A 27,733-nucleotide genomic window follows, 5' to 3' on the forward strand; every position below is an offset into this window, starting at 1 on the left:
CAATTTTGGTACTGTCTTAAATTACTTAATCCTAAATTTGAATCTTAATCACTTACTTTCAAGAGTCAAAGGGACTTGGCACTGCAGAATTTCACTTGTAAACAGTCTGATAGTCATTAAACTACCAAGTATTGCCCTCTGCTATATGTCACCTGAGACAATTTTGATTCCAGTTTACTTATTTTGGATCCCATCTCTTTTTTTTTCCCCCGATTCCATGGGATTTAGTCATTGCCATAGTTCAAAGCCTGCAAATGAGGCATGAATAATACCCAGGGAGGCAGAACAGGTATCAAGTAGAAGATGAGTCATCCAGAGTACATTAGATTTAAAGATCTGATGATGTGAAGTTCAAAGTAAAATTTATTATCAGTGTCACCACATGTCACCACATACGATGCTGAGATACTTTTTCCTGAGGGCATACTCAGCAAATCTATAGAATAGTAACTATAAACAGAATCAATGAAAGATCAAGTAGAGCCAAGAAGACAACAAACCGTGCAAATGCAAATGTAAGTGATAGCAATAAATATCAAGAGCAAGAAATAACAAGATAAAGCGTCATTAAAGTGAGATAATTGGTTGTGGGAACGTCTCAATAGATGAGTGTAGTTATCCTCTTTTGTTCAAGAGCCTGATGGTTGAGGGGTAGTAACTGTTTTAGATGTCATGCCACATCTCTGCAGACTGCTAAGGAAGTAGAGGCACTGTCGTACTTTCTGTGCAATTACATTTACATGATGGGTCCAGCACAGGTCCTCTGAGATAGTGACACTAGGAATTTAAAGTTACTGCTCCTCTCCACTTCTGCTCCTCCAATGAGGACTGGCTCATGGACCTCTGATTTCCTTCTCCTGAAATCTACAATCACTGTTAGTCACATCACTGACCAACATGATAATAATCTGAGGTCTTAATTCACGTACCTAAGAAGACTTGTGGTTCTTTCAAGGTCTATCAGCCAAAAATAGATATTTAGCTGTGAAAATCAATTAATGTATAGATTGAGCAAATAATATTGACCACTTAAAATATAAACCTTTTTTTACATTTCGAATACAATTTCTTATCCCTATAATATGATTATATTCCTTTGTCCTTTAAATTTACTCTATATAGCAATACAATACTTTCATACTGCTGAAATATTTAACTTTAGGTAATGCCTCTGAACTAATAAAGGTTTCAGTTGCAACTATTGATTGTATTCATGTTGTTTTCGCACATCTTTCAGAAAACAAGCTTGTGATAAATAATAATACTTTGTCTAGTCTTCTATTTATATGAATATTTGAAGGAAGAAAGCTTTCAATTGTCAGCTGATTGATTATCCAACTGGTGAAGTTTTGATATTGGCTGAAAAGTAGTAAAAGAGAAAATAAGTGTTCCTTTGACTAACATTTTCTAATTCTACAGGCATGATTCAGCAGAACTAGCATTGATGTAATAGCATTGCTTTTTTTTAACGGGATAGACAGAGTGATACACTTAATCTAATACTGATGGTGGGCAAGCTGTTGGGGAAAAGATCTTGCAATATAAAAGTAAATCATCAATTAGAAGCTTACATATTAATCATGGACATCTAGCATGATTAGGGAATGATGCTGTCTAACTTGGTTATCTACTCAAAAAATATGGGCAATGAAGAGGACAGTATTATGACAACAGTGTTCAATAAGCCCTTCTTTCAGAGTCTGGAAGAACAGGACTGTTTTCCCCAACTCCACAGACATTGTAGTTGTTGCTCACATACACATTACCCACAACGTTCTTGCTCCCAACTTGGTCTTTGCTCCTAATCTTTTCTGGATCTTTCAGATTTTAGAACCAAACTATATTTTTGTATGTCAGCTGTTTCATCTTGTACACTATGGATTGAGAGTTTAAATTTTTTTATTTTGATAATAAAACTATTTGTTTTTAGAATCAATGGTTCTCTAATCCCCAAATGCATTTATTTTAATACAGTCATTCATTTAAACAGTTTGGTAAGACGTCACCTTTCCTTAAGACGTCTCTTGGAAATTCCCATTTGAAGTGGTTCTACTGCTCCTTCCAATGGGATTTCCTTGCATGCTAATAATTTTTTCTCACCTTTAATGAAATCCCAACCAAAAACTTAACTTCTACAGTGACTTTTCTTTCCTTAGTGAGTGTGTCCATTTTCAACTTATTTTACATGGAACTCCCACTCTTCACGTTTGGATTCAAGCAGTCTTGAAATATTCAAAAATCTTGATGGTTCTGCACTGATGTTTACAGTATCCCCTTCTGCTCAGTGGACCCTGGTTCTTACTCATAAATAGCAAAGAGGCAGGTGGTTCCATGCTCACTTTAAACTTATCAGGGTCCCATTTTCAAATCTGCTTTGATAATCACTACTCAGTTCCCCGACCATCTTTAACAGACCACAACCCTGTTTTTTGCACTTTAAGTTTATGAGGTTCACTGGAAAATTTGTAATATGGTGTAATTTCTGTAAAAAAGTAAATAAATTGTGTGTTTGGTATTGAAAGGAATAGCACTCAATATACCTGCCATTACTTAAGACTGGAATGTTACTGGATTACTGAGTTGTGCCACTCAGCTTGAGTACTTCACAGAGAAGTTTTTAAAACAATGAATGCAAGAGAACACTAATAACTATTATTGCAGTCATTCAGCAGACAGGTCAGTGTAGTCATAGAATGAAGCAAATTCTAAAGGGAAATTGAACTAGATAATCAAAAATCCTTCCGTGTGTATTTTGTTATAATCTTTAGTTTTCTGATGTTACTCATAATTTTAAAATTAATTCTAAGTGTCAGGTTTTTGAAATTTTAGGCACTTCGATATCCTTATTTTCAAGTGGGCCAAGCTTTAGGTACTCCTAAACACTATGTTCAGCCACCACAGATACAGAGAAAAACAATTCAGCCTACAGAACACAAGCAAGAAATTTTACCAATGTATGAGCTTCAATCCCAACCCCAGCCTTCATCTCAATCTCAACTGCAAGGTACAAATCAACCATTTCGACAGATACAAATCACACAACAAGCTGCTAACTATCAAGAACCAGAAAAGGAGATGTTGAAATTCAAGCAAACTGGTCTTCCCTCCATTACTAACAACACCTATTTGGTAAGATGTATATTAATTAATAGAACAAGACTCTGTTTAATGGATTACACCTGAATGCACAAGGATTGAATTGAAATGTTAGTGGAAAGCAGTAATCAGCCATAAATTAAAAATGGCAGCTGGTCTGTAATTAATTCCTGACCTGAATTGTGCAATACCCTCGTGTTCTTCAATCATAACTATGGAAAGAAATTAGAGCTTCAGTTTAAAATTGCCTTATGGATAACATGAGTTAATTACTGCAGATACAGTCCATTAAGAAATTTTTTGACACTATACTTCCCAGTGTCACAACAATTTTGCACCTGGTATCAAAAAAAACAATATAATTGTCATTGAGCAAGAAAAGAAAATGTCATCTTAGCAATGGCATAACCACAGTAGCATGATCAGAGGCTCATAAAACATGTTGCTTCCTCAATACCAGGAATGTAAGGTGTCATTGAAGAGCATGAAAGGTGGTGTGGTGGGGCAGAGGAGGGGGATGAATGTTCTACTTTGGAACTAATTGTGTAAGTAGGAAACAGTATGGGATCCTACAGTGTTCATTTCAGAATTACTTGAGTGCTATTCAGATATATATTGAAAAATGTTGGAAGCCACTCTGCTTATCTGGATATCATGTTCACATGTTAGATACACAAATGACTTAGAACGAATATTGAGGGTTACATGATCCATATGTGGTAGGTCCTGATTTTTAATTATATTTTGTTCTTTCTAGAAATTGAATTGCATAGTGTACAAAAAAGTATTACATAGAACTATAGAACATTACAGCACAGAAACAGGTCTTTTGGGCCTTCCTGGCTGTGCCGAACCATTTTTATGCCTAGTTCCACTGACCTGCACCTGGACCATATCCCTCCATACACCTCTCATCCATGTACCTGTCCAAGTTTTTCTTAAATGTTAAAAGTGAGCCCGGATTTACCACTTCATCTGGCAGCTCATTCCACACTCCCACCACTCTCTGTGTGAAGAAGACCCCCCCCCAATATTCCCTTTAAACTTTTCCCCCTTCACCCTTGACCCATGTCCTCTGGTTTTTTTCTCCCCTTGCCTCAGTGAAAAAAGCCTGCTTGCATTCACTCTATCTATACCCATCATAATTTTATATACCTCTATCAAATCTCCCCTCATTCTTCTACGCTCCAGGGAATAAAGTCCTAACCTATTCAACCTTTCTCTGTAACTCAGTTTCTCAAGTCCCAGCAACATCCTTGTAAACCTTCTCTGCACTCTTTCAACCTTATTAATATCCTTCCTGTAATTTGGTGACCAAAACGGCACATAATTCAATTCTAAACAACAGTTTGATTAATAATTAAGGAATAGTAGTGGAATTGTTGACTGCTGAGTCTACAGAGATTACCAAAGGGTAAATAGGGTAAATGGGAGTAAATTTGGAGGGAGATTACAAAACTGCAAGAATTACAGAATAGCAAAAATGGAGAACTGTGATAGTTCAAATAGATAGTGGGAAATAGCAGTATAATACAAGACAGGGAGAGAAATTTTCTGAAGTATATTTCTCTTATTTTCTCATAACAATAGTAGAAGCCCTTTGACCCTTTGAGGCTCTCTTGGACCTTGGAGTAATCCTTTCAATCTCCAGTCACCACATTTCCTTGTAATTAGTCATCTCCAGTCTGATTCTCCTAACCTTCTCCTATTAGGAAAGGGACTCTTTGCAACTCCCACTAACCACCCCACTTCTTACAACATTTCTCTTTGCAACTGCAGGTAATGCAGTTTCACCTCTTCCCTTCTGAGCATCCATGCACCCAAACCATCTTTCCAGGTGAAGCAGCAATTCACTTGGACTTCATGCAGTCCAGTGTCCTGCATTCGATGTTCACAATGTGGTCTCCTTTATATTGAAAAATCAGATGTCACTTTGGAACATTTACATTCAGTTGGCAGGAGTGACCCTGAATTACCTGCTACTTTAATTCTCCTTCTCTCTCCCCTCTGATCTGTCTGTGGCCTCCTGTATTGTCACAGTTAAGTCCAATGCACACTTGAAATACAGAGTGTCATTTTCTGCCTGGCCAATACTAAAGCTTTCTGGACTCATTAGTGAATTTTACAATTTCAGGCAGCTTAATTTCCTTGTCTGTGTCAGTCATCCAAATGTAACATTAGCTTTTGTTTGATTACTTTACCTTCCCCCCCCCCCCCCCCTTGAGTTGATGATGTGCCCAGCCTGACTTCCTGGATTTGTCCTGCTTTGTATTTGGCATTTTCTGTATTCTTTTGTCCATGTCCATGTGCTCGCCCTCTGACTGCTCCTATTCACTAATGACAGCTTCTTCCTGTGTTCATCCCAGATTTACCCAATTGGACACATCCTCTCCCCAGCTCTCCAGCTTTACAAGCTCCTTTTCAGTTCAGCTGAAGGGTCTCTTTGTTTTTAATAAACTGATACTTATAAATACTAAAGAACACTTAACATTTAAAAAAACTCCATTCATTCTCATAACTGTTCCTCTCTATTCAAATGAAAAGAGACATTAATTATCCTAATACATATTTTAGGAGGTGAACAGAAATTGTTGTAACTTTATGTCCACCATCACTTATTGTTCAGAGTGAAGGTCAGCAAAAAAAATTGCCAGTACATTTGGGACATCAGTATTCACCAATGCACACAGAGAAAGATGAATTTCATTATGTTCATCTCAACAGCAATTTTCCAATGTTGCTGAAAGCTGTAAGCTTATAAGGGAAGAAGTTAAGTTAAGTGAAAGGTGAAACTTAATGGAATTAAATTTACTACCTTTTTTTACTTGTAAGTGATGAAGATATTGTGATTTTTGTTCCAATGCAAAGACTGAAGTGCAGAAACCAGCCAAAGGAAGTGAAAATAATGCTATGGGTTTCAAAAGTGGCAGACGTCGATGGGGTCAGATTGCAGTGAAAACTATGGACAGTTGGGATGATTTTGATAGTTCTGACTTTGGAGTATCCTTTTCAAGAAAGGCCACTGTGGTGCCAGTGAAGGAGGAAGGCAATGACAGACATCTTCAAAGGTGCGTCAAGTATATCAAAAAGTTCTTTTTTAAATTGAGACAATGTTAAAGTGATTTTCTAAGAATTGCCACTTTTTTTTATTGTTTTGCTCTAATGTTTGTTTCAAGGCTATGATGCATACTGATTTTATAAAGGACTTTAAGGTTATTTGGTATGAAGCAACATACCCAGACTTGAAACCATGCATCAACATATTTTACTGAACATACACTCTCCATATTTACTTTTCTGGTCTTTTTTACTCAATTAATTCTTTTTGAAGGTTTTTGTATATTTTATGGAAATATTCAGAATTCCATTCTTAATGAAAGACCATTTAAAAAGTATACTGTTTGGCAGTTTCAAACCTTGTCCATTTTCCATATGTTATTAATTAGATATTTCTTGTTTGGATTTCCAGATTGTTCTCTTGTGTAGTATCAAAATCCACTGTTCTGATTTGCAGCTCAGCCAAACACAAACAAAATCACAACAGCAGAGGAACAAAAACGGTCCCAAATACCACTGTCCCGAGACTGGATTCAGGATTATCTGCATCCTCAGCAAGGCAGCATTATTTGAGGCAGTCAAGGTACCTTCCAGGTAAGCAAGAACTTGGAACACTCATCAGCTTGAGATACATTCTACTGACTCTATGGTATGGAGATAGGCAGTTCTGAAATGCTCCTGATTTAATTATTGATCTCTGATGTATTGGTCCCAGCATGGCAGACAGTTGAGTAGCAGAAAACTACCAGGCTTGCTATTCAAACTACTTTTTGGAGATTAGTCATGCAAGTGCAAGAATGTTGTCTTCATCTTGCATTCCTTGTTGTCACTTCCTTTCCAGATTTGCACACAAAATGCAGTGGATTCCAGATAACTGGGGCACATCAGGACCAGTACATTTTAGCCCAATTAAGCAGCTGTTGACGTTTCAAGGATTCAAAGTACAGTTATTATCACAGAAAGTATAAATTATACCACATTAAGATTTGTCTGTTTACAGGCATCCACAAAGCAAGAAACCTGAAAAAATAATTTTAAAAAAAGACCAACACCCAATGAGCAGAGAAATAGAAGAAAAATACAAATCATACAAACAACAAAAGCAAGCAACAGCATTCTGAACCAAATTGAGTCCATAAGCCCAAAGCAGCCGGAGTAGTCCCATAGTCTCAGTCTCAGTGCATCACACAGTGGGGCAAATTGTCGCAAAGTTCACAGACATGAAGCATGGAGCAGTCTCACGGCCTCGGTGCCACATAGAGTGGCAGACATAGCAGAAAAGTGGGTGGAAACAGCCCAACACTCGCCTGCAGTTCCGACACCCTGCCTTTTCAGACTATCTGGGCCGGCCAGATACTGGGTTATGCCTCACCACAGCAATACCCCACCGTACAGCCTGTGGCCGAACTTGACCTTTCCAAATCATCTTGGCACTTTGATTGATCCAACCTCAGTCCCGGTTTAGGTGAAAGGGCTCTGAAACTCCTCTGCACTGACTCCTCTCCCAATTCACTCACTCCATCTCCATCTCTGACTCCTTCTCCATCACAAATATGCCACACTCCGACTTTGCATTGCACCCACATGGTCCAATCCTTGAGTCAACCTCACCTTCACTCAACTCATCATTATTTGTGGTGTTAGTTTACCACAATTCGCCACAGAAAAGGTGTTATTAATAAAGTATTTAGTCATATTTCATCCCTTATTGACCACCAGTAAGCTGTCAACCAACAGCAGTAGTGCCATCTTAAATCAGAAGTTTCATGGAAATAGTAAAAAAGGTATTTAAAAAAAAGACACTTCATTTAAGTGAGCAACAAATTGAATGAAATACAGAACAAGTTAGAACACTACCAATGCAGTATTATAAAACTGCAACACACACAAAATGCTGGAGGAATTCAGCAGGCCAGGCAGCATCTATGGAAAAAAAAGTACAGTCAACGTATTGGGCTGAGACCCTTCGGCAGGACTGGAGAAAAATCGTTCTTCTTTTTTTCATCTTTTTTTCTCCAGTCCTGCTGAAGGGTCTTGGCCCAAAATATCAACTGTACTTTTTTCCCATAGATGCTGCCTGGCCTGCTGAATTCCTCTAGCATTTTGTGTGTGTTGCTTGGATTTCCAGCATCTGCAGATTCTCTCTTGTTTGTGACTTTAAAACTGTATTAGTTCCTAATAATTATTAATGAAGCAATTCATCCAGAGTATACTGCGGTGATCTTTGACACTAATAAAATTAGTGCAGACACTTAATGCAGATAATGGACTGCTTTAATGCAATGCTTTCGATGATTGCATCCTCCAAATCTTAATTTTCATTGTAAAATTAAGATGATTGTCAATACTTTCAAATTCTTTGTAGCTCTCTTCTGAAAGAAGATGGAGCCAGCGAACAATGCACCCAGGGGCGACATCCTCCAGATGGTTCACAAAACTACTTCTTTCTTCTTTTTTAATGGCTTCTTTTTCTTTCAAATGTGGTCTCCTACTGTTGAAGTCTGTGATCTACATTTTGGTGGTGTGTTTTTGGGCCAATTGAGTGATCTGTCACTTTGCTGTCTCCGAGGGTGTTCCATGAGGCTTTGAGTGAAATGTGCCTGGTGTGTAGTTCATGTTATGATGTTTTTCTGGTTACTGGTTGCTCCTTTTTTTTTTGCAATTTCTGGGGATTTTGAATTGGGGCAGCCTGCAGATAACTAACACTGAGCTGAACTAGACTCTCAGTTCTGTGCTTTTTGCTTGTTTTTTGTGTGGGGAGGGGGTTGATGTATTTCTTTGAACAGGACAATGGTGTTCTTTGTTTCGAGGCTGCCGGTGAGGAAGATGCATCTCAGGGTTGTATTCTGCATACGTACTTTAATAATAAATGTACTTTGAATCCTTGAATAGTGTAATCACATCATTTTCACTCCTGTCCACTTCTGCCATCTCCAAACCTGAATGCTTGAAACTGCAATGAGCAAAGCAGTTTTATATTGTCTTAATGCTTATCTTTTGCTACCTATAAATGACAAAAATTGCTGATTTTTGAACAAATGCACACAGCTGGCAGTGTAGTATCTAACGGCCACATCAGTGCACACAACTGATGCTAGTTAGAAATTGTTCGACAAAAGTCTCCTGTGCCAATTAAGTGGCATGGTGTCCCAGATAAACAAAGGGAATCCTGGCTATTTTCTCAATTAAATTTTGTACTTTAAGAGTTGTCCCAAATAAGTGGCTGCTCCGATTAACTGATGGCCCAATTAATCAGAATCCACTATAAAGCAAGTACAACACCAGTAGTTTCTTCAGGACTATACTCTGGTGTGAGGAACACTGTTGGAAATCACTAGTATTTCTAATGTTTTATCAACCTGGAAAATGCACAGTGCAGTATATGGTTTGAGGTTTATGCCTGCTTTTCTTTTTCCTTTTTCAATCTTTTTATTAATTTCAACATCATAAACATTACAGAAAATAGATACGGAGCAATTGGGATTACATTATTGATAATTAGTTAATACAAGTAAAAATTCAATTGACACATAATTAATGAACCTCCCAAATTCTCACGAAGTACAAATATACAAATATAGTATAGGAAAAATATAAAGTGAAAATATAAAAATATAATGAAAAAAGAAAGGAAAAAAATATATATATAGCCCAAAAGAAAAAAAAACTAATCTAAACCAACTAGAAGAAAACTAAACTAAAGAGAAAAAAAAGAAAAAGAATGGGCTATTATGAGACCTCAGTTAAAACCATTAGTGTCATTAACTCTGCTCCTCTCCCCGTAAGATGAAGTAACAAAAAAGAATTGGAAAGGGTCAAATTACATCATGTGAAAGTATTGAATAAATGGTCTCCAAATCTCTTCAAATTTAATAGAAGGGTCATAAATGACGCTTCTAATTTTTTTTCTAAATTTAAACAAGACATAGTTTGAGAAAACCATTGAAATGTAGTAGGAGGATTAATCTCTTTCCAATTCAATAATATGGATCTTTTAGCCATTAGTGTAACAAAAGCAATCATCCAACAAGCTGAGGAGGTCAGATGACGTTGTTCTATCATTGGTAAACCAAAGATTGCAGTAATAGGATGAGGTTGTAGATCAATATTCAAAACAGTTGAAATAATACTGTATCAAAGATGTCATCCCGATATTTCTTCAGCAAAGGGCATGACCAAAACATATGAGATAATGAAACTATCTCAGAATGACATCTATCACATACAGGATTTATATGAGAGTAATAACGAGCTAATTTATCCTTGGACATATGAGCCCTATGTACTACTTTAAACTGTATCAACGCATGTTTAGCGCATATAGAGGAAGAATTAACTAATTGAAAAATATTGTGCCATTTCTCTGTAGGTAAAGTAAACTTAAGTTCCCTTTCCCAGTCATTCTTAATTGTATTCAGTACATCTGGATTTATTTTCATAATCATATTATAAATAATTGCTGTTGAACCTTTCTGAAAAGGATTTAAATCTAAAATTTTTCCATTATATCCATTGAATATGAAATCAGAAAGGTAATAAGAACAATATTGAAAAAGTTTCTAATCTGTAAATATCTAAAGAAATGGGATCTAGGTAAATTATATTTGTTAGATAATTGTTCAAAAGACATGAAACAATTATCCAAAAATAAATCAGAAAATCGTATTATACCTTTTTTCCAGACTAGATAGGCTTAGTCCAAAAAAGAGGGTTGAAAAAGAAAATTGGATAGAATAGGGCTTGCTAAAGTAAATTGATTCAATCCAAAAAATTTGTGAAACTGAAACCATATTCGAAGAGTATATTTAACTGTTGGGTTATCCATTTGTTTATCCAATTTAGAAAAATCAAAGGGGAGTGAGGTCCCTAAAATAGAACCCCAATGAAAACCCTGAAACAGATTTACATTCAAGATTAACCCATTGTGAACTTGAAACTATGTCCAAATTCCATGTCCAGAATTTTAAATAACAAATATTAATTGCCCAGTAATAAAATCTAAAGTTCAGCAATGCTAACCCGCCCTCCTTTTTGGGCTTCTGTAAGTATCTCTTACCTAGTCTAGGATTTTTATTCTGCCATATGTATGAAGAAATTTTTGAATCAACGTTATCAAAAAAGGATTTTGGGATAAAAATTGGCAATGCTTGAAATAAATACAGACGCTTAGGTAAAATAAACATCTTGACAGCGTTGATCCGACCAATTAATGACAAAGACATTGGTGACCATTTAGTAAACAAACATTTAATCTGATCAAATAAAGGTAGAAAATTAGCCTTTACAGTAATAAATCCTTGTGCTTCTTGGTGATTTTTACTCCTAAATAAATAATCAGTAACTGATCTATATGGTAAGTGAAAAAGTTCACTCTTATTAAGATTCAATTTATAGCCTGAAAATTTACTAAACTTAGCCAACAAAGATAAAATTGCAAGAATGGATTTCTCTGGGTCAGAAATATATAATAATAAATCATCTGCGTATATGTATCTCATTCCCACGAATACTACCAAAAATATTTGCTGAATCTCGGATAGCAATTGCTAAAGGTTCTAAAGCGATATCAAATAATAAAGGACTTAAAGGACAACCCTGCCTAGTACCACGAAATAATCAATAAAAGTGAGATCTTTGATTATTAGTAAAAACCGAAGCTAAAGGAGAATGATATATCAATTTAATCCAGGATATAAATATCGGACTGAAATTAAACTTCTCAAGCATGCTGAATAAATATGGCCATTCAACTCTGTCAAAGGCTTTCTCAGCATCTAATGAAATGATATATTCTGGAGTTCTAAGTGAAGGAGTATAAATATTCATTAATCTCCTAACATTGAAAGATGAATAAGGATTTTTAATAGATCCAGTTTGATCCACAGAAATAATTTGAGGTAATACCTTTTCTAACCTGGATGCTAATATTTTAGAAAAAATCTTAGAATCTACATTCAATAAGGATATCGGTCTATATGATGCACATTCAGTAGGATCCTTTTTTTTTAAATTGGAGAAATAGAGGCTCCATAAAATGATTGTGGTAGTTTACCTATACTAATTGCATCTTTAAAAACTCTGCACAACCGAGGGGAAGGAATAGAAGAGAAAGACTTTAAAAATTCTACTGTATAGCCATCTGGACCGGGTGATTTGCCAGAATTCATTGAAGAAATAGCACCCTTTATTTCTTCATCCATAATAAGTGTTCCTAATTTTAAATGTTCTTTGGGCGTCAATTTTGGAAAGTTCAATTTCCTTAAAAAGTCATACATCTCATTGGGATCATGAAGGAATTCTGACTGATATAAAGATGTATAAAATTCTTGAAAAGATTTATTTATCTCATCATGATCAACTGTCAAAGTATCATCAGGTTTACGAATCTTAATAACTTGATGTTTAACCGAAGCTGTTTTTAATTGATTAGCTAATAATTTACCAGATTTATCACTGTGTATATAAAATTCACTTCTTGTTTTCATTAGTTGGTTTTCAGTTGACGATGTTAAAAGTAAACTATGCTTCATTTGAAGTTCAACTCTCTGTTTGTAAAGCTCCTCATTAGGAGCAGTGGCATATTTTTTATCAATGTCTTTGATCTTATCGATCAACACAAGTATTTCATTCTTAATACGTTTTTTCAATCCAGCAGAGTAGGAAATAATCTGACCATGGATATATGCTTTAAAAGTGCCCCATATAATCCCACTGGAAATTTCATCTGTAGCATTAGTTAAAAAAAAATCAATCTGACCCTTAATAAATTTTACAAAATCCAAATCTTGAAGCAAATTAGAATTAAAACGCCATTGTCTAGTATTAGAAGATATGTCCATTAACTTGATAGAGAGATTCAATGGTGCATGATCAGAAATGGCAATAATGTCATAGTTACAATCAATCATGGATGGAATTAAACGAGAGTCTATAAAAAAATTAGTCAATCCTAGAATAAGTATGATATACATGTGAGAAAAATGAAAATTCTTTATCCTTAGGATGTAGGAATCTCCAGATCTCTGAGATTCCCGAATCAATCAGAAACGAGTTGATAAGAGTAGCCGACTTGTTCGGTAAAGCCTGAGTAGATATAGATTTATCCATTGAGGGATTTAAACAACAATTAAAATCACCACCCATTATCAACATATAATCACTTAAATTAGGAAAGGAGGTAAATAATTGCTTAAAAAATTCAGGGTAATCCACATTCGGGGCATAAACATTAACCATAACAACTTTTTTATTGAAAAGTAAACTGGTAATTAACAAGAATCTACCATTCGGGTCAGAAAAAGTATCCTGATGCACAAATGCAATTGAGGAATCTATAAAAATTGAAACTCCTTTCACTTCAGCTTTGGAGTTTGAGTGATACTGTTAGTCCTTCCAAAACTTAAAAAAGCACTGATTATCCTCTTTCCTCACATGAGTTTCTTGTGCAAAAATAATATGAGCATTCATTCAGCAGGAGAGCACAAGGACGGCCCCATCTTCGTTTCAAAGACATTTGCAAGAGAGACATGATGTCACTGAAAATGAACGTCAAGAGGTGGGAGGACAGCACAAGTGATCACTCTCACTGGAGGCTGGAGCTATACAGATGTCTAAAAAGAGGAGAAGAGCAGCTGAGGCTTGCTGCTGAAGAAAAGCGCACTGGTCAGAAAAACAGCACCAAGACAACACTGGAGGACAGTGCCTTCAAGTGCAGTCGCTGCAGCCGAGACTGTCACTCCCGTATGGGACTCTACAGCCACAACAGATGCTGCTCTAACACAGACTGAAGCAAGACTTTCCAGGTGCAGATCCATGGTCTCGCAAGACTAACGGATGCCACCATATATTCTTTGGAATACTTTAAAAATCTTTTTTCTTTTAATCGGATGGTTTAATCCATTGGTATTCCAAGAAACAAAATTAATCCTCTGAGCCATATTTACCAAGAATCAACCTTTTGGTATGTAAAGAGTTAACCAGAGTGTAAACTCATGAAATCGGAAGAGGAACCAACATTTAGAAAGGAAATGGAAGTTACGACACTGCAGACATTTTTGTAGTTCTGAATTAGCCCAATTGAAAAACAAACTATTAGTAAAAGTCCCCCCACCCACCACCCGGAAAAACCCAGATCTAAGCCAAAAAAAGGCCAGAAAGCTAACTAACACTAAATCTACCCCCATTTCTCCAGAAGGCAGCTCACAAAATATATGTTGGTAAGAAGACCACCTAAAGTCCAAAACAAAAGAAAAACTACACTATAACAACAAAAAAAAACAAAAATTTAACAGATACAATAAAATACCTTCGTATTATAGTTTCTGAAATAATAATAAAAAAGAGACACCAATACATATTATTAAATATTGAATATTTGTAAGGGAAAACAGTTAAATGAAAAAAGGGTCATCAGGAAAAAGAAAAGTATTATGGGAAGAGGAACCCAAAAGATGGCACAGCAAAAAAAAAAGGTTTTGTGGGAAGAAGAAGACAAAACGCCATCATGGTAAAACAAAGGAAAAAAAACATGATATTCCCCCTCATACAATAAAAGATTTAAGATCTAACTGATGATAACTGTTTCAGAAATCATGAATTTATAAATTAACGAAATGAAAGGAAAGAAAAAAGAATGAATCCGCCAATAAAGGAGAATTTAGGTAAAATATGAAACATACCAATGCTACCAATCAAAACCAGAAATCTTAAACTTATAAAGGTCAACCTTCATAAATGAATTATAGGGTTTGAGAAAAGACAAAAAAAATCGAAACCAATATTACAAGAGTCATACATTAATTAGACCATGGCATCTGATTCAAGTTCCTCCAAGAAACTTCGAGCAGCACTTATGGAATTAAGGAAACATCGCTGGCTGTTCGGAGGAGAAATTCTTAGATGAGCAGGGTACAATAACGCTGGTTTGAGACCTTTTTGACATCAAAGGTTTGAAAGCCAGTCGTGCCCTCATCACTTCGGGACTGAAATCCTCAAACAATCGGAACTGATCATCTTAAAATTTAATCATTCCCTGCTGTCGAGCAACTCGAATGAGTTGCTCTTTGACATGAACATAATGAAATCGGATAATTATTGGTCTCGGTTTAGATTGAGAATCTGGTTTTCGACATAAAATACGATGAGCACAATCGGCAATGGAGGATCATCCGGGAATTCAGAGCTGAATGCAGCCTTTAAAAGTTCAGAAAAGAATACTCTAGGGTCTCCTTTCTTGACATCCTCAGGGAGACCAATTATACGTAAGTTCTGTCTTCTGGATCGATTTTCAAGATCAATAATCTTGGATTTAAGACTCTCTAGCTGTTTATCTGTTGAAGAAACTTTTAGTTCCAAGCTCTCAATTTTTTGATCTCTCTTCCACGCTTCCTCCTCCAATTCGGTAATTTTGTTTTGTTGCCGTTTAACTTCGTGGTCAAGAAAATTAACAGAATCCGTAATTGACTTAATCTCTTCTCTAACACTTCAGTGTATTTCTTCCGATTGTTCACGGAACAGATTCAACATTATATCATAGGTTAATTCAGGTTGTTTCGGATCAGGTGTCTTTTTCCCGTTGCCATCGGCGTCTTTTACAGATTTAGGGTCTCAAAGTTTAGGTCTTGTACCTGCTTCTTTACTCATATCTTCAAAATACAGAATCCAAACTTACAAAAAAGAAAAAAGAAAAAAAAATTCTATTGTACGAGTCTTTTAGTCTTTTAGTGTAGATAAAAATAGATTAAATGGAGGTGCTCATGGATATAAAGTGAAATGGTAATGGAGCAAACCCAAGAAGTGACCTCACTCCATGAGCGCCTCCTGGAGAATCCCATGTGAGTGCTACAGGGAGACCAGCATTAATATCCATCCCAAATTGCCCATGAGAGGGCAATGTTGAGCCACTTTTTGAAATGTACTGTCCATCAGAGAAACAATATTGAATCAGAATCAGCTTCAATATCACTAGCGTATGTCATGAAATTAGTTATTTTGTGGCAGCAGTCCATTGCAATACATAGTAATAAAAACTATAAACAACAGGAATTCTGCAGATGCTGGAAATTCAAGCAACATACATCAAAGTTGCTGGTGAACGCAGCAGGCCAAGCAGTGCATTACAATAAGAAGTATATATTTGAAAATTAAATAAGTCATGCAAAAAGAGCAATAAAAATACTGAGGTAATGTTCATGGGTTCATTGTCTATACGTAAATCTCTTGGCAGAGGGGAAGAAAAGTCCAAAGTAAAATTTATAATCAGAGTACATACATATCACCACATACAAAGCTGAGATTCTTTTTCCTGTGGGCATGCTGAGCAAATCTATAGAACAGTAACTGTAAACAAGATCAATGACAACAAACCATATAAATGCAAAATGAATCAATAGCAATAATTAATGAGCCTGAAATCACAAGATAAAGAGTCCCTTAAAGTGAGACCATCAGTTGTGGGAACACCAGAAATAGAATGGGTGTAGTTATTTCCTTGTTCAAGAGCCTGACGGCTGAGGGGTAGTAACTGTTCTTAAACCTGATGGTTCGACTCCCGAGGCACTTGTACTTTCTACCTGATGAGAGAAGAGCATGGCTTGGGAGGTGAGGATCTTTGACGATGGATGCTGCTTTCCTATGACAATGTTTCATATAGATGTGCTCAATGGTTGAGAGGGCTTCACCTGTGATGTACTGGGCTGAATTCACTACTTCTTGTGGAATTTTCCACTCAAAGACATTGGTGTTTCCATACCAGGTTATTATGCAGCCAGTCAGCACACTTTCTACCATACGTCTATAGAAGTTTGCCAAGGTTTTTGATGACGTGCCGAATCTCCGCAGACTTGTGAGGAAGCAGAAGTGCTGTCATGCTTTCTTTGCAATTGTATTTATATGATGGGTCCAGGACAGGTCCTCTGAGATAGTGACCCTCTCCACCTCTGATCTTCCAATGAGTACTGGCTCATGGACCTATGGTTTCCCCATCCTGAAGTCTACAATCAGTTCTTTGGTCTTATTGACATTGGGTGAGAAGTTGTTACTACACCACTCAGCCAAATTTTCAATCACCACCCACAGCACAGTAGTGTCATCAGCAAACTTTTATATGATATTGGAGCTGTACTTCACCATATAGTTATAGGTGTAAAGCGAGCAGAACAGGGGGCTAAGCACACATCCCTGTGGTGCTCCTGTGCTGATAGAGCTTGTGGAGGAGATGTTTTTGTCAATCCGAACTGATTGGGGTCTGCAAGTGAGGAAATCCAGGATCCAATTATACAAGGAAGAAGTTGTTTCTGAAACATTGAGTGTGTGTCTTCAGGCTCCTGTACCACCACCTTGATGGTAGCAATGAGAAGAGGGCATTTCCTAGGTGATGGTTGTCCTTAATGACGGATACTTGCATCGACTTTTGAAGTTGTCCTCGGTGCTGGGAAGGCTAGTGCTCATGATGGTGCTGGTAGAGTTTACAACTTTCTGCAGCTGTTTCCAATCCTGTGCAATGGCCCCTGCATACCAGACAGTGATGCAGCCGGTTAGAATGCTCTCCACAGTGCATCTTTAGAAATTTACAGTGTCTTAGGTGACATACCAGTTCTCCTCAAAGTCCTAATGAAATATAGCTGCTGTTGTGCCTTCTTTGTTATTATATCAATATGTTGAGCCCAAGGTGGATCCTCAGAGATGTTGATACCCAGGAACTTGAAACTGCTCAGCCTTTCCATTTCTGATCCCTTGATGAGGACTGGTGTGTGTTCCCTTGATTTCTATTTCTAAAGTCCACAATCAATTCCTTGGTCTTACTGACATTGAGCGCAAGGTTGTTACTGCGACACGATTCAACTAGCTGATCTATCTCACTCCTGTACGCTTCCTCGTAACCTTCTGAAATTCTGCCAACTATAGTTGTGTTGATGGCAAATTTATAAATGGCATTTGAGCTGTGCCTAGCCACTTAACTGTAGGTATAGCGAGAGTAGAGCAATGGGCTAAGAACACATCCTTAAGATGCACCAGTGTTGATCATCAGTAAGGAGGAGATGTTATTTCCAATCCGCACAGACTGTGGTCTCCCGGAGAGGAAATCAAGGATCCAGTTACCAAAGGAAGGCACAGAGGCCCAAGGTTTGGAGCTTGTTGATTAGATTGAGGGTATGATTGTGTTGAACACTAAGTTGCAATCAATAAACAGCAGCCTGATGTAGGTATTGCCATTGTCCAGGTGATCCAAGGCAGAGTGGACAGCCAGTGAGATTGCATCTGCTGTACTGTGGTGATAAGCAAATTTCAGTGGGTCCAGGTCCTTGCTGAAGCAGGAGTTGATTCTAGCCATGACCAATATCTCAAAACACTTAATCACAGTAGATGTGAGTGCCACTGGGTAATAGTCATTGAGGCAGCTCACCCTGCTCTTCTTGCACACTGGTATGAATGCCACCCTTTTGAAGCAGGTGGGAACCTCCAACTGCAGTAGTGAGAGGTTGAAGACGTCCTTGAATATTCCTGCCAATTGGTTGGCATGGGTTTTCGGAGTCCAACCAGCTACACCATAGGAGCCTGAAGCCTTGCAAGGGTTCATCCTCTTGAAAGGTATTCTGACATTGGCTTCTGAGACAGAAATCACAGGGCTACCAGATGCTGCAGAGGTGTCGTTTTATTCTTCCTTTCAAAACATGCATAAAAGGTGTTGAGCTCATCTGGAAATGAAGCATCACAGCCATTCACGATGTTAGGCTTCGCTTTGTAGGAAGCAATAGCCTGCAAACCCTGCCAGAGTTGGAGCATCTGATTCTGTCTCTAACCTCAATTGGAATTGTTTTCTCCCCCTTAAAATAGACTTCCATAGGTCATACATGGACTTCTTGTATAGTTCCAGATCACTGAGTTCACATGCCACAGAACGAACCCTCAGCAGCCTGCAAATCCGGTTCATCCACGGTTTTTGGTTTGGGTATGTCTGGTATGTTCTCAAAGGCACATGCTCATCCACAGAGGTCCAGACTTGGGAGTCCTCGTACAGAATCCCTAAAGGTTAATTTGCAGGTTGAGTCAGTGGTGAAGAGGGCAAATGCATTGTTAGCAGTCATTTTGAGAGGACTAGATTATAAGGCATTGGTCAGGCCTCACTTGGAGTATTATGAGCAGTTTTGGGCCCTTTATTTAAGAATAGATGTACTGACACTGGAGAGGGTTCAGAGGAGGTTCACAAGAATGATTCTGGGAATTAAAGGCTTATCATATGAGGAACAATCGATGGCTCTGGGCTGTACTCACTGGAGTTTAGAAGAATGAGTGGGGATCTCATTGAAACCCATCAAGTATTGAAAGGCCTGGATAGAGTAGATGTGGAGGCGATGTTTCCTATGGTGGGGGAGCCTAGGACCAGTGGGCACAATTTCAGAATAGAGGGATATCCATTTAGAACAAAGATGAGAAGGAATTCCTCTAGTCAAAGGGTGGTGAATTTGGAATTTGTTGCCACAGGCCACTGTGGAAGCCAGGTCAGCAGGTGTATTTAAGGTGGAGGTTGATTAGTCAGGACATGAAAGTTTGCAGGGAGAAAGCAAGAGAATGGAGTTGAGAGGGAAATGGATCAACCATGATGAAATGGGGAACAGACTGGATGAGCCAAATGGACTAATTCTGCTCCAAGTTCATATTGGTCTTGATCAAGCTAGTGCCAAATGTGACATATTCATTCAGACTCAAAGATCAATCCATGAATATTGTAAAGTCTATCAACTCAAAGTGCTCCTCTGCCTCCGTTGACCACAATTTCTTTGTCCCCACTGATACTGCAGACTTTAGTTCCTGCCTATACACTGGGAGTAGAACTACAGCCAAATGATCGTATTTTCCAAAATGTGGCATGGGATGGCGCAGTAAGCTTTCTTGATGCTGGTATAATAGTGGTCGATAGTGTTGGCTTCTCTGGTTCCACAGGTGATCTATTGGTGGTGGTTGTTCAGACATTTCTTAAAGCTATCCTGGTTAAAACCTCTTGCAATGATAGAGAAAGCATCAATGTGTGTAGTTTCGTGCCTGCTGATTATGGGTTTGAGTTCCTCCAGTGCCAGCTTGTCATTGGCCTGAGGTGGAATGTATACTTCTACCAGGATGCAGATCTAAGTAAGGATGTACTGTAAATTGGAGTTAGGACTGCAAATAGAATCAGTTTCATGTGTGCTGCAGACCACTGCTGTAACTTGCCTCGTACGCGGTTCCCCACTATGTCAGAGAGGCGTGGAAGGAAATCATCTGCTAACCGGAGAAACTTTGGAGGCAACGTACCTTTCCTTTCGTGTGTGCTAGACAATACAGGACATGTGTTTAAAGAGCATAGTGATAGATGCCCCACCATTGTGTAGTTGGAATACACTGCAACTATAGTGTGCTAGTCCATTTAACCAAAGAGCTGCCTCCCCCAGGACCATTCTAAATCTTTTCTGCATCCTTTCCTTCCTTCATATCTTATGGTGCAGCAATCTTTAAACCAGAATTAGATGCAATGCCCTTGTTGAGCCAGAATTAGATGTCATGCCCTTGATATGGCTGTTTAATAAATATTTTATATAACTCCTTGGGTACATCCTGTATTATGGCATGCTGGTAATGGATGGGATGTTAGTCATGAGGAATGCTGTGTGTTGCTGGAGAGTTCTTCAACTCATTCTTGACCTATTACTTGCAAATGATGGAAAAGTAAGATGGAGCCAGGTCCCCTGATGCAGAATCCTCAGCCTCTGCTCTGGTAGCCCCTGTATTAGTCTTGTCACAACCACCCCCTCAACCCCATCTCCTCAGATGCTAAAAGTGGGAGATTCATTGTTGGTGGTAACATTGAATAGTCATAGTCATACTTTATTGATCCCGGGGGAAATTGGTTAACTGGGAAATTGAATAGATTAGATTCTTATGTTGGGTAGTGCTGAAGCATCAGGGAAGCAGGATGAAGGAGATGATTGAATATGTTTCTATCTCCTTTCAGACAGCAGTGTGTGCTGGATCTTGATTATCCACTGCATGGAAATGTTTATCCTTCTGCTTCTTTTGCACTCACTTTCAATCTCTCCTCTAGTTCTTCACCCTTCCACCAACTTCTCTGCATTAGTAAACATTTAAACATTCATAATTATTACAACTATTAAAATATTTTAAGTTTAAAATTTTTTTAATAATTCAAATGTGTAAAAATGTAAATGAACCAATGCTCCCTTTATCCTGTTTCTCACAAACCTTGTGATTAGATCCTGCTGACTTAGAAATCTTCTTTCAAAACATCTTTCACCATACCCTGTGATTATTCTTTATGTGTTAACTTCTCCAATTTTCCATCTAACCGAAATCCTGCATTCCCAAGGCAATTCTGAATCTCTTCGATCGCACCTTGGCCATCATGTCCTGTTATCATGTAGTGGCCAAACTTTTTAATAGAGGTTTTATATGACTTCCTTGGGTCCCTTTCTAAAGCTGATGATCTTGTATTTGCTTTTGTTAACTTTCCTCAACCTGCTAGCTTAAAAGGTTTGTGTGTGCTCAAGCCCAGGTCTCTCTGTTCCTGCCACTACTTTACAATTGTATTAGCTTCAATTTTGTGAAAAAGTGTCAGGAACTCCCTTTGGGGGTTGTCAGAAATTTTGAGATTTCAATATTAATAAATTTGCAGTCTGCCCTTCACTGGTATTTACAAACGTAGTTAGGTTCCAGGGGAAGGGCAACTTGAGCATTTTACACTAAACCTGTGCAATAGTCTTAGCTTTGTAATTATTATTAGATGCAATAAAGATACAGAGTGAAATAAAGCAGGAGTAATGAACCTATGACACATGACAAATTGCTAACATGAGTGAGAACTAGGCTGATTAAATAATGTTCCAAAGAAATAAAAAGGGAAATGGAAGATTGGAGGCTGGTGACTAGTGGTGTGCCTCAGGGGATCTGTACTGGGTCCAATGTTGTTTGTCATATCTATTAATGATCTGGATGATGGGGTGGTAAATTGGATGAGTAAGTATGCAGATGATACTAAGATAGGTGGAGTTGTGAATAATGAAGTAGGTTTTCAAAGCTTGCAGAGAGATTTAGGCCAGTTAGAAGAGTGGGCTGAAAGATAGCAGATGAAGTTTAATGCTGATAAATTAGAGGTGCTACATTTTGGTAGGACTAATCAAAATAGGACATACATGGTAAATAGTAGGGCATTGAAGAATGCTGTAGAACAGAGGGATCTAGGAATAATGGTGCATAGTTCCCAGAAGGTGGAATCTCATGTGGAAAGGGTGGTGAAGAAAGCTTTTGGTATGCTGGCCTTTATAAATCAGAGCATTGAGTATAGGAGTTGGGTTGTAATACTGCAGTAGTACAAGGCATTGGTGAGGCCAAATTTGTGGTACTGTGTACAGTTTTAGTCACCGAATTATAGGAAAGATGTCAACGAAATAGAGAGTACAGAGAAGATTTACTAGAATGTTACCTGGGTTTCATCACCTAAGTTACAGAGAAAAGTTGAACAAGTTGGGTCTTTATTTTTAGAACGTAGAAGGTTGAGGGGGGACTTGATAGAGGTATTCAAAATTATGAGGGGGATAGATAGAGTTATCGTGGATAGGCTTTTTCCATTGAGAGTGGGGGAGATTCAAACAAGAGGACATGAGTTGAGAGTTAAAGGGCAAAAGTTTAGGGGTAACATGAGGGGGAACTTCTTTACTCAGAGAGTAGTAGCTGTGTGGAACAAGCTTCCAGCAGAAGTGGTTGAGGCAGGTTTGATGTTGTCATTTAAAGTTAAATTGGATAGATATATGGATAGGAAAGGAATGGGCTGAGTGCAGGTCGATGGGACTAGGTGAGAGTAAGAGTTCGGCATAGACTAGAAGGGCCGAGATGGCCTGTTTCCATGCTGTAACTGTTATATGGTTATGTATTTCTTGTACTCCTGTTGAAAAGGAGTTGAGAATTGGATTCTGATGAGACAGCAGAGGAAAAATGTAGTGCATACAGGAATTCTGTGCAGTTTCACTTGGGCAGAACTGAGGACAGATGCAGAAGTTAATGTGAGGATCTGGATTAGGTCTACAAAGAGCCATATGAATCACTGCAAACTGTCAGTAACTATTGCCTTTCTAAGATTCCAGCACTCCAAGCATGTAAAAACGGACAGATAAATTGCCCTCGTCCAGCTCTTTGTAATTCCTTGTTGTTGTGGAACAGCTTTTCTTACAGGAAAGAATAAAAAGCTTCATTGACTCTTGTCCAGTTTGTTGGAAGATGTTACCATTGTGAATGACAGCACATGTGTGTGTGTGTGAAATTTGCAGTAGTAGTAAGGGTGAGACAATGTGAAGCATGTAGATAGAGGTTTGAGTCCTGGGATATATTTGTGGTGTGTGCATGCACACACGCCTTTATGAGAATGCCGGGGAGTTGGTTATAAATGGTGAGTCAGCAAGATATGGGATTTGAAGATAAAATCACTTGCTCTGATATCAGAGAAATGACTTGAAATAGCTAATAACAAACTCAACATGCTGCCAAAATGCATCTACCCCACTCTCCAAATAAAACTAGAGAAATCTATACAATGGTGTGATAATCTCCACAAACTAAATCTATCATGTATTTTTATGATCAGCTCCAACATGATTGCTTAAAGCGTTTCAGTCGGAATACTATTATCAGAATTTTACAAATGTAGACCACATTATACTGAGTTGAATTTCTCAACTTTTTTTCAGGGATACATTTTAAGAACACATCAGTGGTAGGAGGCAATAAAGAGCATAGCAAAGCACTGGGAGTTATTGGAGGAGGAACTTATGTTGGTAGAATTAATGCAGGTCAGTAGGACAGTAGGATTGTAAATTGATTCCATTTTGAGAAATCATAGAATAATACAGCACAAAATTATTTGGGAGTTTTTTTCTCTTCAAATAGTTATCTTGTTCCTTTATTTTAAATTACCATTGAATTAGCAAATCGGACAACATCAGTGCAAAGAGAAACTACTAACCTTTTTGGTCGATGATCTTTTACCAGAGCTAATTCTGCTGAAAGGTCACTGGATGTAAATGTTAACTCTGCATTTTCTTTCTCCACAGATGCTGCCTGATCTGATTATTTTCAGCATTTTTATCTTTATTTGATTTGCAGTTTTATGCTGTTTGATTACGGCTTATTTATTATTTGCCTTGTGAACATACATATATATATGTTAATTAAACAGCAGATATAATGTTGCTGCATTGTGAATTCACTGTACTGTTACATGAGATTGGAACAAGATTTAACATCACTTAATATTAAAACTACAGAATGAACTGTGGTTCAATGTAAATATAAATCAATACAAGTTTATATTTTGTTGTTACAGGGAATCTAGGAGTGTTTGGTCCAGACAATACAATAACTGGCAGTTATATTCCATCCTTTTTCAAAAAGGAAGTGGGATCAGCAGGGCAGAGAGTTCAATTTGCTTTTGGTGGACCTTCTGGCAGTAAGTACCTATTTCTGTCCTCCATCTTCCAACATCATGTACGTAAAAGTTTATTTTTCAAGCCAGAATAAATTTGAGGGCTTATTAAACAATCAACAAAGACTGTGGAAGAAATAATGCTTTTGAAATTATAGAAATTTATAAGAGTGCAAGCAGTGAAATATTTTTCTACTATGACAAATTGGTCTCAATTTGTCTCAATTGGTCTCAAAATGGGGAAAGGGAAAAGAAGATTTTAAAATGACAGTGATGCAGTGATGGAAAGGTTAGAATTAGCCCACCCTCTCAAATGGCCAGATTCAATTCCATCTGCCATTTCTCCACCCCTATTTGCCAGCAATCTATTATCCCACTAAATCCTTTGGCAATCTTCCACACTATTTATAACAGCACCGACTTTTAACATCTGTGAACTTAATAACCCACCTATGCATCCAAATATCACAAGTAGCTGAGATCCCACTAGTCATAGACCTCCAGCAGTCCATTGGTCTTCCCAATGGACTGAAATTCACAAGCAATCTGTTACATTTGGGGCATTTAGAAAGCTTTAAGAAACCATGTTCTTATGTTTAAGTTTGAAGTGCAAAAATAATGCACATATTTTAAATCAGATTAAAACTTCAAAACTTTAAATGGTTTCCAAAAAAGCTACTCAGTCCTAGTCCATTTCCTTGAATGGGAACTGCAATACTTGGACCAGGCTTAATCCAGAGCAAACTCAGCAGGCACCCCCAGTCTGAGTCCACCAGAGCAGCAGGAGCTAACATGGCCACTGACAGTTTAGACCCACCTGGCAGTGAAAAACTAAGATTAATATGGGGCACCCTGCTGTGCCCGCACAAGCTCTGGCACTAGGGTGGAAGATCCCGGTTTTCAAATGCTGTCCACTGAAAGGTGTGCTGTGTGACACACTTCCCCACAGATCTAGATCCTAACTGGTTTATAAGGTCCACTTTTACACATTTCAAGACTTGCACTTTGTTAGTCATCATTATATAAAACCTAAATGGAGAGGCTGGTATAGAGTGGATGGGGAGAGGATATTTCCATTAGTTGTAAAGTCAAGTATCCAAGGGCACAGCCTCAGATTAAAGAGACATCTTTTAGAACTGAAATTAAAGAGTAGTAAATCTGTAGAATTTATTGCCAGAAATGGCTGTAGATGCCAAGTTGTTGGGTGTATTTAAAGCTTTGGTTGATAAATCTTCGATTGGGGTTCAGGTGAGCAGACCTACTGGGTCAAATAGCCTAATTTTGCTTGTATTTTCTGCTTTTATGATCTTAAATATTAACAATCTATTTTTTTCTCAAAGATCTTGATGTATGGAAAACCAAACCAACCCAGCTCCAACACCCAGGCTCCAACTACAATCCAGCCAAAATAAATACTGCTGAACACCTGGCCTATCCACCACCTATTCATCCAGTACATGGAAGGACTGATTGGGCAACTAAATATGGTGGCCATAGATAGCCATTACCATCAGAGCTATTGATTAGCCTGAATTGGGAGTTTTTAATTTGAGAATTTGTCTCAAGGACCATCATCCTGAGCTAGTTCAGAACATCTTATTCAATTTTTTTTTCTCTATTTGATAACTGATAGGATTATTTGTTAACTTGGAATCAAGTAGATCATCACAGTTCAAGATACAAGCTATTTACACTTTGATATGGATATGAACAGCAGCTGTAAGCTTGTTGCAATGTTCTACGAAGTTAATTTAAATTGTAATATTTAAATTGATTTTACTAAGAATTATAGATTAAATATTTTCATACGTCTTGCAGATGCTACTCATGCCATGTAAATACTTAGCATTATGAATTGTCTTATCTTAATGCTGAATAGAATGTAAAACTTTCTTTCATGTTGCATTATTTTGCACTGGCATCAGTATTTCTTGCTAAACCTGAAGAATATAGGCACCAGAGGAAGAACTACTGATCATTCTCAATGAAACCCTGTATCTTAAGCAAAAAATTCTTTAAGGTGTGTGGTAACAGGTACAAGATGAAATTCTTAAAACTCTATTGTATATTTAAAATGCTTCTTTGCAGAGAAGAGACCAAGTTCCTTCAGTAATGTTTGTAGTGAAGCAATTACAATGGTTATAAGGTATTTTAGTAAATATCTATTGATTTACTAGAGTTTAATTGTCATTTTTCATGGAAAAAGGAAATTAATTAATGCAGTTTACCTCTCCACTCCGTGCAATGCCCTGTAACAATTCAAAAGTGTGTCAGTGCAGGGGTCCAGCGAAAAACAGCTGTTGTATGAGGAACAACATTTGGACTGAAATAAATTTTTGAAGTTGGATAGATTTCATGACTCAGGCATCATGCGAGGAGAAACAAACAGTTAATATTCTAGTCTGATGGTCTTGCATTACATCTAGGAAATGTTTAGAGCTGTAACTAGTTTTAAGTACAGGATTAGAGAAGAACTAAAGGGTAGATCTCTGATGGGGTGGAAGGCAAATTGGTTAGAACTCTCGTACTGATGTAACCTTTTAATATATTATTCTGGATGATGAGCCTTCATTCATTTAAAATTAAGCAAAAATATAATGGCTCACAAATTAGATCAGCATTTGTTCCTATAGTGATTCAATTTAATAATGCATCAATTATTCAGGAAAATAATGAATGTAATAGCAGATAGGGTGGTGAAGAAGACACATGGCATGTTTGCCTTCATTGGGCAGGGCATAGAATATGAGTTGGGATGTTACGTTGCAATCTTACAAAACATTGGTTTAGACTGCACTTGTACTCTGTGCATTGCTAGTTGCCACATCATAGAAGGTTGTGATTACACTGGAGAGTACAGGAGAGATTTACCAGGATGTTACCTGGATAGGAGGAGAGATTGAATAGGTTAAACTTATACTTCCTGGAGTGAAGGAAGATATGGATGACTTGAAAGGGTAAAGGTTTTAGATAAGAGGAAGAAGTTGTAAAAGGGATCTGAGGGGTAAGTTTATTTCTACACCACGTTTGATATCTGGAACTTGCTGCCAGAGGAAATGGTGCAATTAGATACAATCACTATGTTTGAGACATCAGACAGACACTTAGGTAAACAAG

At 37.6% G+C, this 27,733-nt stretch overlaps 1 protein-coding gene across 1 annotated transcript in view; it reads left to right on the plus strand.

The window, feature by feature from the left end:
- The window catches only part of mak (male germ cell-associated kinase), a 114,494-nt gene extending 87,587 nt beyond the window's left edge, over nt 1-26,907 (plus strand). Inside the window, exons 9-13 of the mRNA XM_063069384.1 lie at nt 2,830-3,129; nt 5,965-6,164; nt 6,611-6,747; nt 24,518-24,640; nt 25,957-26,907. Coding sequence (XP_062925454.1) covers nt 2,830-3,129; nt 5,965-6,164; nt 6,611-6,747; nt 24,518-24,640; nt 25,957-26,117 — 921 coding nt within the window. The 3' untranslated portion in view covers nt 26,118-26,907. The remainder of the gene's footprint in view (nt 1-2,829; nt 3,130-5,964; nt 6,165-6,610; nt 6,748-24,517; nt 24,641-25,956) is intronic.
- Nucleotides 26,908-27,733: the final 826 nt, after the last annotated feature.

The sequence above is a fragment of the Mobula hypostoma genome, chromosome 17, assembly GCF_963921235.1.
Source record: "Mobula hypostoma chromosome 17, sMobHyp1.1, whole genome shotgun sequence".
NCBI classification, from domain to species: Eukaryota; Metazoa; Chordata; class Chondrichthyes; order Myliobatiformes; family Myliobatidae; genus Mobula; species Mobula hypostoma.